General features: G+C 37.3%; 1 protein-coding gene and 1 pseudogene across 1 annotated transcript; one reads left to right on the top strand and one right to left on the bottom strand.

Annotated features, from left to right (window-relative positions):
- Window positions 1-169: 169 nt before the first annotated feature.
- si:ch73-167i17.6 (regulator of G-protein signaling 9-binding protein) lies at window positions 170-2,237 on the top strand. The gene has a single exon (XM_043216840.1). It carries the CDS (start codon window positions 825-827, stop codon window positions 1,551-1,553), a length of 729 nt encoding a protein of 242 aa, XP_043072775.1. The 5' UTR covers window positions 170-824; the 3' UTR covers window positions 1,554-2,237.
- Window positions 2,238-6,515: 4,278 nt separating this feature from the next.
- Window positions 6,516-10,133, bottom strand: LOC122323156 (annotated as a pseudogene).
- Between the last annotated feature and the right edge of the window lie 2,547 nt (window positions 10,134-12,680).

Raw genomic sequence — 12,680 nt, 5'->3', positions numbered from 1 at the left:
GGAGCTTAAACGATTTATTATATTTTATTATATGAAAGCGTTTTTAAATAGCCCGATATGACACATTTTGCAACAAAGCTGTTGGTATATCAAAAACAAAATCCCAAACGGTGCGTATAAATACTTTGAAAAAAAAACGCCATCAAATGGTATCGGCCAACCAATCGCGACAGGTTTGGCTGATCCTCCAGGATGTGAGCGCTAGACTGGTTATTTCACTGGCGAGCGTTTACTCCTATTTAAGCTCGGATCACGGATGACGGGCGAATAACGGATCGCTGCTGCCGTCTGCGAACCTCGGCGTCTCCATCACCGGCACCCACAGACGTCGCACGACACGTTTGAAACGCTCCGGCGTTTGTTTACATTCCGCCTTCGGAGAATCCGTTTACATCGCGCGCGCTCTCTCTCTCTCTCTCTCTCGGAATGCCTTTGTGACGTCATGGAGGTAGACGTTCCTTTTGGAGTTTTAAAATGAACACCTGTTATGTTTCGAACGGCATGCACGTTGCGCGAAAAGAAGAAGAGAGGCGACGTTTTAAATTCATGCGGACATACTGAAGCTTTCTAATCTCCGGCAGCGCAAGTAAAGCCGTTTAGGGATCCATTTAGTGATAAGCCCGACTGCTGCTGTCTGTCTGCATCAACAGGGAACATGGATGGTGAAGAATTTGCAATGACGAGAGCGATGATGATGATGATGATGAGCGCACTCGTATGACTGCTCCGCTCCCGTGGAAACTAAAAGACACTAGCATCGAGCGCGTTTTTCACTAGTTTTGTGGATTTTCGTTCGAAAAACTTAGCCGTATCTCCGCGCGAAAATGGGCAAAGACGAATGCAAGACCATGTTGGACGCGCTCAACAAAGTCACGGCTTGCTACAGGCATCTTGTCATCGCTCTGGGGAGCACGTCTGATTCCCAAAACCTCCGAGAGGAACTTAAAAAGACCAGAAAGAAAGCCCAGGAGCTGGCCGTGGCCAACAGGACTAAACTCACGGCTCTGCTGAAGGACAAGAACATCAGCAAAGATGACCGAGCCGAATACGAGCGCCTCTGGGTGCTCTTCACCAGCAGCGTGGAGCTCCTGGAGGTGGACATGAAGCGGTCCTTGGAGATCGGGCAGGATTTTCCTCTCAAAGTGCCGACGAGGCACCTCATCCAGACGGGAATGACGGGCAGCACCACCACCGTCGCGGCTCGAGCCATGAGCGTCCAAAACATGAAGTACGAAGCCGACGCCAACATCGACACGGTGGACCTCAAAGAGCTGGAGACCGAGATCGCTCAGGTGGACCAGATGATGGAGGAGATGGAGATGAAGGTCCAGGTGGCGCCGTGGGCAGTCGAGGCGAAGCAAGAGGCGGGAGCCGAGTTGAAGTCCACCGTGAGCGTTGGGAATTCGTCGGTTGGTGTCATCTCGATCTGCGAGGAGGAACCCAAAGAAACGGTGGAAGGAGAAACTGGGCTGATGAAAGTATTTGCAGGGATCATTTTCACCGCCGTTTTGCTCATAGCTGGAATTCTGGGGTACCTGGTGATTAATCTATAATGGATGGAGATAGTCTATGTGGATGACTGTGGCTCAGGGCTTTAGATAATTTTTTTTTCTTATGGAGGAAGCAACACGTTGCTACGTTAGGCCTGTGAAACTGTGGAGGTAATTTATGATGCTCTTGGTGTGGAGATGAGCAGATCACCTCCACTGGTGTTAGTAAAATGCATCTGTGTTTAAAGGGAATAGCCAAAAAAAAAAAAAAAAACTCTTCAGACTGGTTCCTCAACCCATGAATGTAAAAACCGGACAGATCACAGTAAGAAGCGGGATAAAAGCTTTTATTTTAGCAAATCTGAATCCTAAACGAACTGTCACTCTTTTCTCACTAAATGGCGTTTCCATCACTCAGCAAATACCTACAGCCTGAAGATGACAACTTTTGTGCGTATTAAACAGGTATTTGTTTCACAGTTTATATAGGTGATGTATTAAGGTCGCTCATCGTTGTGTTTCCGACCTCCTGAGGATTCACACCAAGATATTCTTGTTAGTCTTTCTGCAAGCTGTCGGTTTATGTTTCTGAAGATGGCCCGTCTTTGACTGCCCGTGCTCTCGAAAATGGGCCTTAGGTGTGTTCTGAAAAACAGTCTATTATAGTTTATTTGTACATATGAATTGTACTCATGTTAAATTAGTGTATATACAATATATTTATGATAATAAATGAAGTAAATAATGCTTGTGTTTTGCTTTGGTTTTTAGGTTGAACTGTTAAGCAAGCTCCTATACTTTGCACATATCCCTCACTGCCTTCTGGTACCTTTCAATAGTATATTTTCCATAACCTTATTTAACTCTGAGGCACTTTAGAAAACCATATTAGTGATGATTTATCTTACGCAATCAGATCTCGGGTGAAGTTTGTTCAGTCACTTGTTATTTTTAAATTCCGATCCCCTTAGTTTATTTTCAGACTTCGGGATTAAGTATTGTTGGCCGATAGGACTTGCTCAGCTAATTAAAAAGGTATTTATAGAAGAATTCAAAATCCAATTTACTTCTGTAGTCTCGCAGCACAGACACAGACCGTATACGTTGTATTTTTGACTTTAATGTGCTTAGCTGTTAGTCTTCTCTAAACCAAAGGAAGATTTGTACTGAGCTGTGTGCAATGCATCCTTTACTGCCTAATGCCGATATTGTGTGTTTTCTGTTCATAAAACCACCCCTCGTGGACATTAAACTACGTCTGTTAAGTGCGTCAACAACGTAGTCTTCGTCTAAAAAATTTTCCACAGTGATGAAACTCGTCATCAGCATCTCCTTCTACAGTATAACCGGCTTACACCCCGAGTTTGATCGATTAATTAGTCTCCCGCTGCGCCGTGTGAATCAGGAGCCCGTAATGATCGGAACAACTGCTTGTTAAGTGGCGCCCTAGAATGGAGCGTCAGGTAAGAAAATCGATGCCATTTAAAGGCCAAGTTACATATCCAGCAGCTATCAAACATTCATTAGGAAGACAGAGAACCGAAACTGCAGCAATGCATGTAAACATATGCTGTGTGCTGTATATTGAATGATTTCTTTGTGTTTAGTCGACCAATAGGAAGCAATTTTTTAATATTTAGTTGGTGAACATTGAGATCACAATGAGCCGCATAAATGCCCACGTATGCATCAATTTATAAGTAGGTTTTCAAGGATTTATTACAAAAGCGATTGATAATTGATAATAATGATAATTAATAATCAATGAAATCTCACTCTTGTTTTTTTACTTCTACCGGTCTGATATTGATAATTCACTCTTTTCCAGTCTACGGATGAATAATATTTCTACATCAGGTTGATCTGAAACTCCACAGAAACATGATATAATAACTGCTGACCCACTTTTTTTTTTTTTTTTTTTTTGGTTGACAGAATATGCACATGTTTTCAGATTGCATAAAATTGTAAGGGTTGTAAGAGTTTTGATGCTCAGACCTGGAAGGGAAACATGCACATTTTTAGATGAAATGCTTTTTTCCCCTTATATCTTTTGAAAATGTAGTGCGTTAAGAAAGGTCATACATTGATATCCATTGGTCAAGTGTGTTAACTCTTGTCTAAAACTCTGTAGAAAGTTGCTTAAAATGATAAAATCTTAACAGAATGACTGATGGCTGCTTAGTGCCTTTTCGGACAGCTACTTTATTTTAGACTTTGTTATTGCTGCATGTACAGTTAGTCTCAAAAGCATTAAAATGCTGGCCTGCCACCTAGTGGACCAATACGAGATTTTATGCACTTAAGGCTTTTATACATTATATTCCATTTATGGCTTTTGTACCTTATCTATTTTTATTAACCTTTATTCAAATACATTTTGCATCGAAAATGCACTTAAACTACCAAATCACTTCGTATGGGTTTCAAGTCATTCTTTATTTAACACTACCAACGGTTTTCACCCAAAATAACACACTTTTAAACACTGAGCTAAACTTATTTTACGCAGATAGCATTGTTCTTATATGAAAACAGTTTAGACATCACTGCAGCATATCGTATACAGACCACGCTAACTCTTCATCTTGTTTTGATGTTTTTTACATTTAGAATTATTAAAAATTTTATTGAAAATAGACCAGTCTATTATTGTAGTTGTTAGCAAAAAGTTTGGGTTAAATGTCAAAGACATAACAGAGATCTCATAGCTTGCTTTTATGGATTAAACCAGTAATATTAGCCCAAAAATATGATTAAATCAAATTTATATATTTATATATGATTCTAAAATGTTGATTAGCTACTTAAGAAATATTTATTATTATCAATGTTGAAAACTGTTATTATTTCCAGAGAAACTATATACTTTTTAGGATTCAGAGGTGTATAAAATAAAAACAAAAAACAGCATTTATTTAAATTTTAGAATGTTATGAAAGACTTTGCTTTTCCAAAAATTAAAAATAAACTCATCAGGTATTAAAACTTAAAAAATAGCCTCTTCTGAGAAGTCCGATGAAACGCACGCTTGTCAAAGCAAACCTTTTAGAGTACGTTATTGTCTTCAGTAGAGCTTAACAGGTTCAGAGAATTACTACCTGGTTTGCTTCTTTCCTTCATCACAGTCTAATCTCCTGTGTCTGACAGCAAAGTTCACCGTGAAATATAAATAACGGCTATCTCTGGATTAGTAGATTGCAGGTTATTATATATATGAGGATGCTTCCTACTTTCTATGCTCTTTCTCACTTTCTCACGTGAGAAACTGAATTATCTGAAATAAGATATAAATCCGCTTAGACAATGCCTGGTTGCTTCCTGAAATACACCACCAGATTTACCAGAAACTTATTAAAAAAGACCATGCAATTCTTTCTGGACTTTGAAAGATACTTGCTTGCTTTACATAACAGTTGGAGGCATATAGAACTGCATTAGACTTGAAATAATGACATTTAAAAGTTTTGCTTTGCTTAAAGGATGCAGCGTGACACTAATGGAGATGTGATGAAATAAAAAAAATCAACAGGTTAAGCCTGCACACAGAGAATGTCAGACTGGATGATTGATCACACACTGTTAAAATTGAGATTTTATAACCATTGCAGGGTCGCTGTGAAAAGTCTTAATTTACCTTTCTACAAATTAAGGCCTTATAAGATCTTAAATTGGAGCAGAAATCATGTTTTCCAGTACAAATGTCTGAACTTCCAGGAATTTAATACATTTGCTTGAGATGCAAAATTAAGTTAAAAGTCTGAGTTTAAAAAAGTTTATGCTTAAAACAAGAACAGATGGGGTATGAAAACTAATTTTCTCTTGATTTAAGCACATTTGTGATCATGTCATATTCTAGTTAACCTATTTGTTATAGAATTTTCAAATTTAAAGAACTCATTGTGTTCTTACACAGAGGCCATATTGTGTTTCTAATCAATTTATAATTTACCTTGTCATTAATTGGCCTTAAAAACACTTTCTGAAGTCTTGAATTTATCGTCATAAATCCCTGTACTCACATAAAGTTTTGTATTTTGCAGTGTACATTGAGATGTGTATTGAGTTTGAAATGAATCCAAAATAAGATGATACAGCTGGCATTACATAATGTCAGAACATGCTATTCGGTGCATTAGAAGTACATTGTACAAGCAGAATGCCATTGTGACAGTAATAATGAAGTGAGTGACAGTGTTTAACATTGACTGAGAGCTTAATAAATGTTTGACAAGCTCTTTTATGAACGATAACCGAAAGCAATACCATAGTTATAATTAAAATGTTTACTTTGATGCAAAAGTCTGCTTCAGAACTGGCTATAAGTTGAACAGTGCTTGTCCTGATAGTAACTTATTTTTATCATACTATCTACATAGTGTCCACAGATTCTTCATGTTGATAGTGTTTTGCGCCTCAATGCAAATGAGTAGAACGCTTGTCAGTAGACTGTGCTTTCCATCCATGCATTAAAAAAAACAAATAAAATTTGCTTTCATTTTGAAGACTCGCATGATCAAGTGTAATTGTTTCGTCATGGAGACATGGCACATAAACATACAGTACATACAGTAACCATTGTTAAATGATTGATTTCTTACAATGCAGTTTTGCAGTCACGCTATCACCCTAGAAGCTGCGTTGACTATTGCTCTGCAAGCCTCAGGGTAACTTTAACCTCATGAAGACCTGCCTAGGAATTAATTACAGCTTTCTTTGTCAGTGAGTCAACTGGAACATTTGTTAGAATTCAAACCTATCCATACAATGACAGTCTTTTAATGAATTTATTTGGTAATTTATTACATGCTGATACGGGTTAAAAAGATTACTGAATTTTAAAATGATAATTTACATACTATAATGTATTATTTTTTTAGTATTATAGTATTTAGTTTTATTTTCATATTGAGCACATTTCACATGAATTTGATAGTTTTGGTTTGAAATATGTTGAACAGGTGAGATTTAATAGATCAGTCAATAGTCTTATAATTTTATTTAAATTTTCTTTTCTTTTATCTTATTTAATTTTTTTGTTTTCACTCCACAAATATCAGCACAACACAAGCCATTTAACCATAACATTTTAAAATACAAGCACTTTTTATAAAAATCAAGCTATATGTTGAATATTTTCATGGTTATTCAATATAGTGAGTCAATTTGACATTGATTTTGATTAATTTGAAAGCATTTCTTATCCATCTAATTTTAGACAAGGTTTCTTGCATTCACAGAAATGGCCTATGGTGAATTAAATTTGGTGAATTCATTTAATTGCTTTTGTGGAATTGCATTATCTGAACTCTTTTTAAAACAGTCTGACACTCTTTTTTTTTTTTTTTTTTTTTTTTTTTTTCTTTATATATTTAATTTATTTTATCAGCAATCTTAAAAGTGCAATACAGAGAGATGCAAACTAATAGAGCAAAACAGTGACAGTTATGAAAAATAACCCTAGCAACCATTTCAGAATTATAACATTCATATATATATATATATATATATATATATATATATATATATATATATATATATATATATATATATATATATATATTTAAAGGAAACAAAAGATCTTTTAAAGCCTTCTATTTCATGAGAGAGCAGAGGGGACAGAGTTTTGTAATCTTTGAGGAGATGCACTAAATTTCATCTGACTTAAGAGCTTGATATTTGACGTCTGATCTCTTGGTTCTGTAGATGAGAACACCACACACCATGCCCACAGCTGCAAGCACACATCCGGCAATGAAAACCAGATTCAGGTTCAAGACCATGGAGGACACTATGGGAAACACACAAATATGTCAGTCAGTACATCATATATAGTTTATATACAGTATATGTATTTATATATTAAACATATAATATACAACTAATTTATTCTAAATATGTATTATATATGAATAAATATCATTATAACACAGAATGTTTCATCCCAAAACACTACACAGAATACCTCTCTGAAATCTATAAAGAATCATTCTAATTCGTTCCCCTCTGAGGTTTTACCTTCATGCTCCTCTACGCTTCTCTTCAGCCGCAGGGGCCCCTGGGAGACTAAGTGACTGCCGGTCTGGATGGGAGCCTCTCTTTTTGATGGAGGTGGGCCGGTGGAGAGACTGTGCTGTTGATGCAGCCCTGAGAGCAGCGGGTGTTGGGATTGTTGGCCTCGCACAGAATCACTGAACAGCTGATGAACACCTAGAGAGAAAGCATGATAATGTCATGGTTGCCTGGAATACTCGATTCTGATTGGTCATTAGCAGCATTTGTATAGGCACTGTATATTGACTGCTGAACTGCTTTCACGATAATCTAAGCCATCAGTTTTTACCTGCTCATGCATTCCAATGAACTGGAAGGCTTGCAGGCCGAAGCGGACCAGTGGCTGATGGCTTGTGTAGAACTCAACCGTTTCATCCAAGATACACCTGTAGAACGTACAGTAATCCATAAAGACTTGCTATATAGAGTCTAACAGATCCTTTGTGAATTAATTCGATTTTTCTTACCCGTTTTGGATGATTGTGTAGGATGTTTGGTAGCTGGGGTCGTTGTATGGTGTCGCCACACAAGATTCAACAAAAGCTCTGTGTTGTTGATCGTAGATTGGGATTCGATCTGCATATAAATCATCTCTCCAAGGTCATACTCCGCCGGATATGTGGTAACGTCTATTTCTGTGTTGTAGTTTACTGTTCTGAAGAGTCCAAAGCTGTAGGTAAGGGTACCAAAGCCTTTCTCGGTGATGGTGGTTATATGTCTACGTGCGGTGAACTCCAGGGAGATGTTGTTTTTCTTCTCGTAACGACAGGAGAACTCAATCTCCACTTCATGTTTTCTGGTAATGATGCTGCTTGGGTCATCGGTTGAGAAGATTTCATTCCTGAAGATGATGAACTCTTCATCCTCCTGTAGAAGAAAATGGAGTATGAAATATTAGTGGTTTACTGTGCCTAAATGAAACTTTTAAACACAACAATGCTATTCAAGTCTAAACATCCAAGCTTCTGTTTTCCATACAATTAAAGTATGTGGCACTTATTACCAAGAAAGCACCAAAACACCAAAAATGAAGTAATATGAATGATATATGATGCTTTTATGGTACGTTCTGGAAGTTCTGACATGTGTTTCTTGATAGATAGGAAAAAATGGGTTGGGAAGGACATAAGGATGAAATATTGATAACAAACATTTAGTTTTCTTTATTTCTTTTGAGCCCATAAGAAGAGTTTTACCTCAATAATGGTACCACACGCATTGAGGGAGAAGTTTGCAGACACATGAGTGCCGTTTGAGTCCAAAGTACAGGCAGGATCATTGAGTCTCAGAGAGTCTTTGTGGAGCCCGACGGAGTGCAGCTGCTCAATTTCAACAACCATGTTGGTTGCGGTGCAAATCACATTTGCTTCCACTGTAAATGTGATCAATCAGTAGAAGTGATTAACAAAATTGTGCTGGCAAAACATAGCTGTTCAAGTAAAAGTGAATTACTTACCAGTCTGGTGCCCAACGGTGATCATGACACATCTCATTTCAGACTGATAAACGCTGCTTCTGTAAATCAATATTAAATAGTAATATTTATCAAATTCTGTTTATCTTAAATGTTGCTAGCTGCAAGATTTTAATAGTTTCCCCACCCGCTCATGCTCTCAGCAATGAAACACACAGGGAAATGATCTCCGAGGTCGCTCCTCATTGGTGTCCATCTGATGGCGTACTCTCCAGTGCTCAAAGCGTGCTTAGTAATGTTCAGAGGGCCGCTGATAATGACATCAGTAACCCTGAGGAAAAAATAAAAAATAAACAGATGTTATACACACATCTAATAATTGAAATAACTTGATGCATTGATTGCATTCACGTGTGCATTACGTTGCAAAAGCTGCCACAGCTTTAACACGGATTTCAACTTCACGGAGTGGTGTAGCTTGGATTTCGTCTCCATTGAGTGGAGTTGGTGACACAAAGTGAGGAATGTAATGTCCTTCGATGCATGAAGGAGCAGGTGAATCAACTGCAGTGATTCAAATTAGAAAGACACACGTTAGCCACATTGATACTACTAACATGATGACCTTGAGTTCTTGTTTGTAAGCCTTACCAAGAATACTGAATTGCAGAGGGAGCTTGCTGAAAGGTTCATAAGAACGTTGATGGGATCCTATACTAGTCGAGTAATGTTGAGGTGGGTATGTTGTTGTAGTCGTGGTTGTAGTCTGCAGCCACCACCACCATTGGGTTGATGTAGGTGAAGCGGTGGTCGTCTGTTGCTGCTGCTGCTGCTGCTGCTGCTGCCACCACCACCACCACCACGGTGTAGGGGTAGTAGTAGATTGTTGATTTTGCCACCACAATGTAGTTTGTAGGGTAATTAGTGGTTGTAGGTTCATCAGTGGTTGTAGGTTTATCAGTGGTTGACTGTTGCGGCAACCATGGTACAGTTGTGCTAGATTGGTATAACCAGGTGGGCAGTGCCCTCCGGTGTATTCCATTGCTCAGAGAGCATCTGTAAGAGCTGGAGCCATCGGTATAGGCCAGAGTGGTGTGTTTCCTTGGAAAGTCCTCCACAATCAGCTCAAATCCATAAACGCCTGTTGCGTAGGAATAGCTGTAGTCCAGTGTGCAGGCATGCTAATGAAGAATTGAGATGAGATGACTTTCAAAACATTTCTGTATTAGGTGGTCAGTAGGTTGATAGAAGCTGCTATATGTTAGTAAAATGAGATTACTAAAACAATCACATCTGTCGTGTAAATATATTATGTATAACGCAGTCATTTATTTCGCCATTGTAGGGTTGGAAAGACCGAATCATTCTGATGAACTGTTTCATTGCGACAGTTCTAAATGAACAGTAGCTAAACAACTCTAAATCTTTTTATTTTGTTTCATGTAGTAGCATTGGCAATCAAAAACACACTAATAGGCTATAACCTTATTTCACAAAGATTCACCCACAGATTTCTGGCCTTCACACGTTCATAGCTGTAATAACATAAAAGTATATGTCACATTATTCTGGTAATATTTTGTCTGTTTCTTACTTGATCTAGGTGGAAACCACGTGGTTGGTCACATGTGGCACATTCAACATACTGCTGAGCTCCATATCTACATCGGACCTGGTCACCATCCGGGTCATAGGATATCAGGTCATATTTACGGGGACAGTTTTGTGGAACACTAATGAAAAAATAAATGATGTATAGATCATAATTTCATCTTATTTTCTCATTTAAATTTTACCATGCATTCTCAAGTGATGAATTATGTTCGTAGGAAACTGTGTTGAATCAATATAAGGGTTACCGTAGAAATTGTAAAATAGTGGTGACAGGTGATCGATTGGGTTCATTGGTATCGGATCTTATGCCTAAGTCTACGTGGGTCTGGAGGAACCAGTTATTAAAACCGTTGAGTGTCGGCACCCAGCAGCACGAGTAGTCCCTGTAATGTATAAATAGTGTATTTTAGATAATGTTAAAGTAACGTTTTAATATTCGTTTAAAACAAATTCAGTTACTCACTGCAGGTCAAAGGGTGTGTTCCCACGGACGTTTTTTGTGACAACAGCTTCTGATTGGCACCAGCTGTTGGTGTAACCACTTCTGCCATTAGAGCTGCTGTCGATTTTCCCTTCGACAGTGTTGGAGTTATAGCCACAATCTCCAGAGGCACACTGCCAGAAACTAGATGTACACCAGTCGTAGGTTCGCTTGAATCGAAACTCAACCTGTTGATATAACGCTGTGTAGTCAGAAAACTTGTTGGTAGAATTTATTTTGATTTCCCTTTTTCTACCTTGGTGTTATAGCTCAATCATTAAACTGCACAACAAACCCAACAACACATCTTAAAAATCATAATATATATAATTCATAATATATTACAATTTACGAATTATGCAATTACGTCTATTAATTTTAAAAATAGTTATCCCAGATATCTGTTTAGCTAATTAATGTCAAAGTTCAGAGAGAAGAAACTTTATTTAAATCTATTCTTTTACTATTTTAAATGTTTTTTTGCCCAGGATTGCTCCTCCCCATTTTTCACGTTGATATGTTAAAGTTAGTTATTTTACGTTCAGATTTAAGCTATTTGACATGCCTATTGTTATACTTGATATATATATATATATATATATATATATATATATATATATATATATATATATATATATATATATAGTCAACATTTGAAGTGGCTCAAGTTATCCTTAGACAAAAACAGGTTTTTATTTTAATGAAGTGTTTGGATCCACTTTAAAAGTTCTACTGTATATATGCTATATATATATATATATATATATATATATATATATATATATATATATATATATATATATATATATATATATATGCAAGCATGCAAATGTGCAAATAATTATCAAATGAAATTATTTAAATGATGTTTATTAAGCTATGATAAATCATGAGCAGAACTTTCTAAATGCAAGTAAGAAATAAATTCTCACCCTCATGCTCCCATCTGCATTGGTTCCTTTAGGGCTGAAGGTCACCGAGCCTCCATAATGATGTCCTGCTGAAGCAATGGACACCAGAAACAGAAGATTCAACACCACAGTCAAGGACATCATTGCACCTGAGCTCACTTCACCTGCTCAAGTGAAGCTGAACAACTGCTTTTATACATCTCAGGTGAGTAGGAATTCAGGGATGGGTTTACACGCATTCTTGTGTGATGCATTAGAGGGTAGTTCTTGCTTTTTCTGAGAAGTCACATGGCTCAAATGTGAAACTGGCCATTGATTGAGACACCTCTTCATTCTCATTTAAAGTATGACACTGTGATGAGTCTCCACTAGGGGCTCTGTAAAATATTAATTATTGCACACTTCAATGCCAAATACTGTATATTTTCCTTGAACAGAAAAAAATATATCTCCCTATTTTCGCGTACCATTTAGCTTGTTGAATTGTTTTACAGTAGCTCTATTGTCTTTTATTTTTTACCCAGAATGCCAGCACTCCTACATAACAATGACCTGACATAAGATACAAATCCATTTAAACAATAGCTGTTTGCTTTCTCAAATGCCACCGGCAGTGAAAGATTAAATCTCAAACAAACTTCGATCTGAAATAGATTTCAAAAGACTTCAGAAATTGAAGAGTGCTTGCTGACAAATATATAAAAATTGGAAGGATA

The sequence above is a fragment of the Puntigrus tetrazona genome, chromosome 18 (assembly GCF_018831695.1).
Source record: "Puntigrus tetrazona isolate hp1 chromosome 18, ASM1883169v1, whole genome shotgun sequence".
Taxonomy (NCBI): domain Eukaryota; kingdom Metazoa; phylum Chordata; class Actinopteri; order Cypriniformes; family Cyprinidae; genus Puntigrus; species Puntigrus tetrazona.
Note: the sequence above shows the minus strand (reverse complement) of the source record. Positions and strands in the feature narration are given on the sequence as shown.

Coding starts and splice junctions, on each gene's coding strand:
- si:ch73-167i17.6 (XM_043216840.1), top strand. CDS start 825: ATGGGCAAAGACGAATGCAAGACCATGTTGGACGCGCTCAACAAAGTC.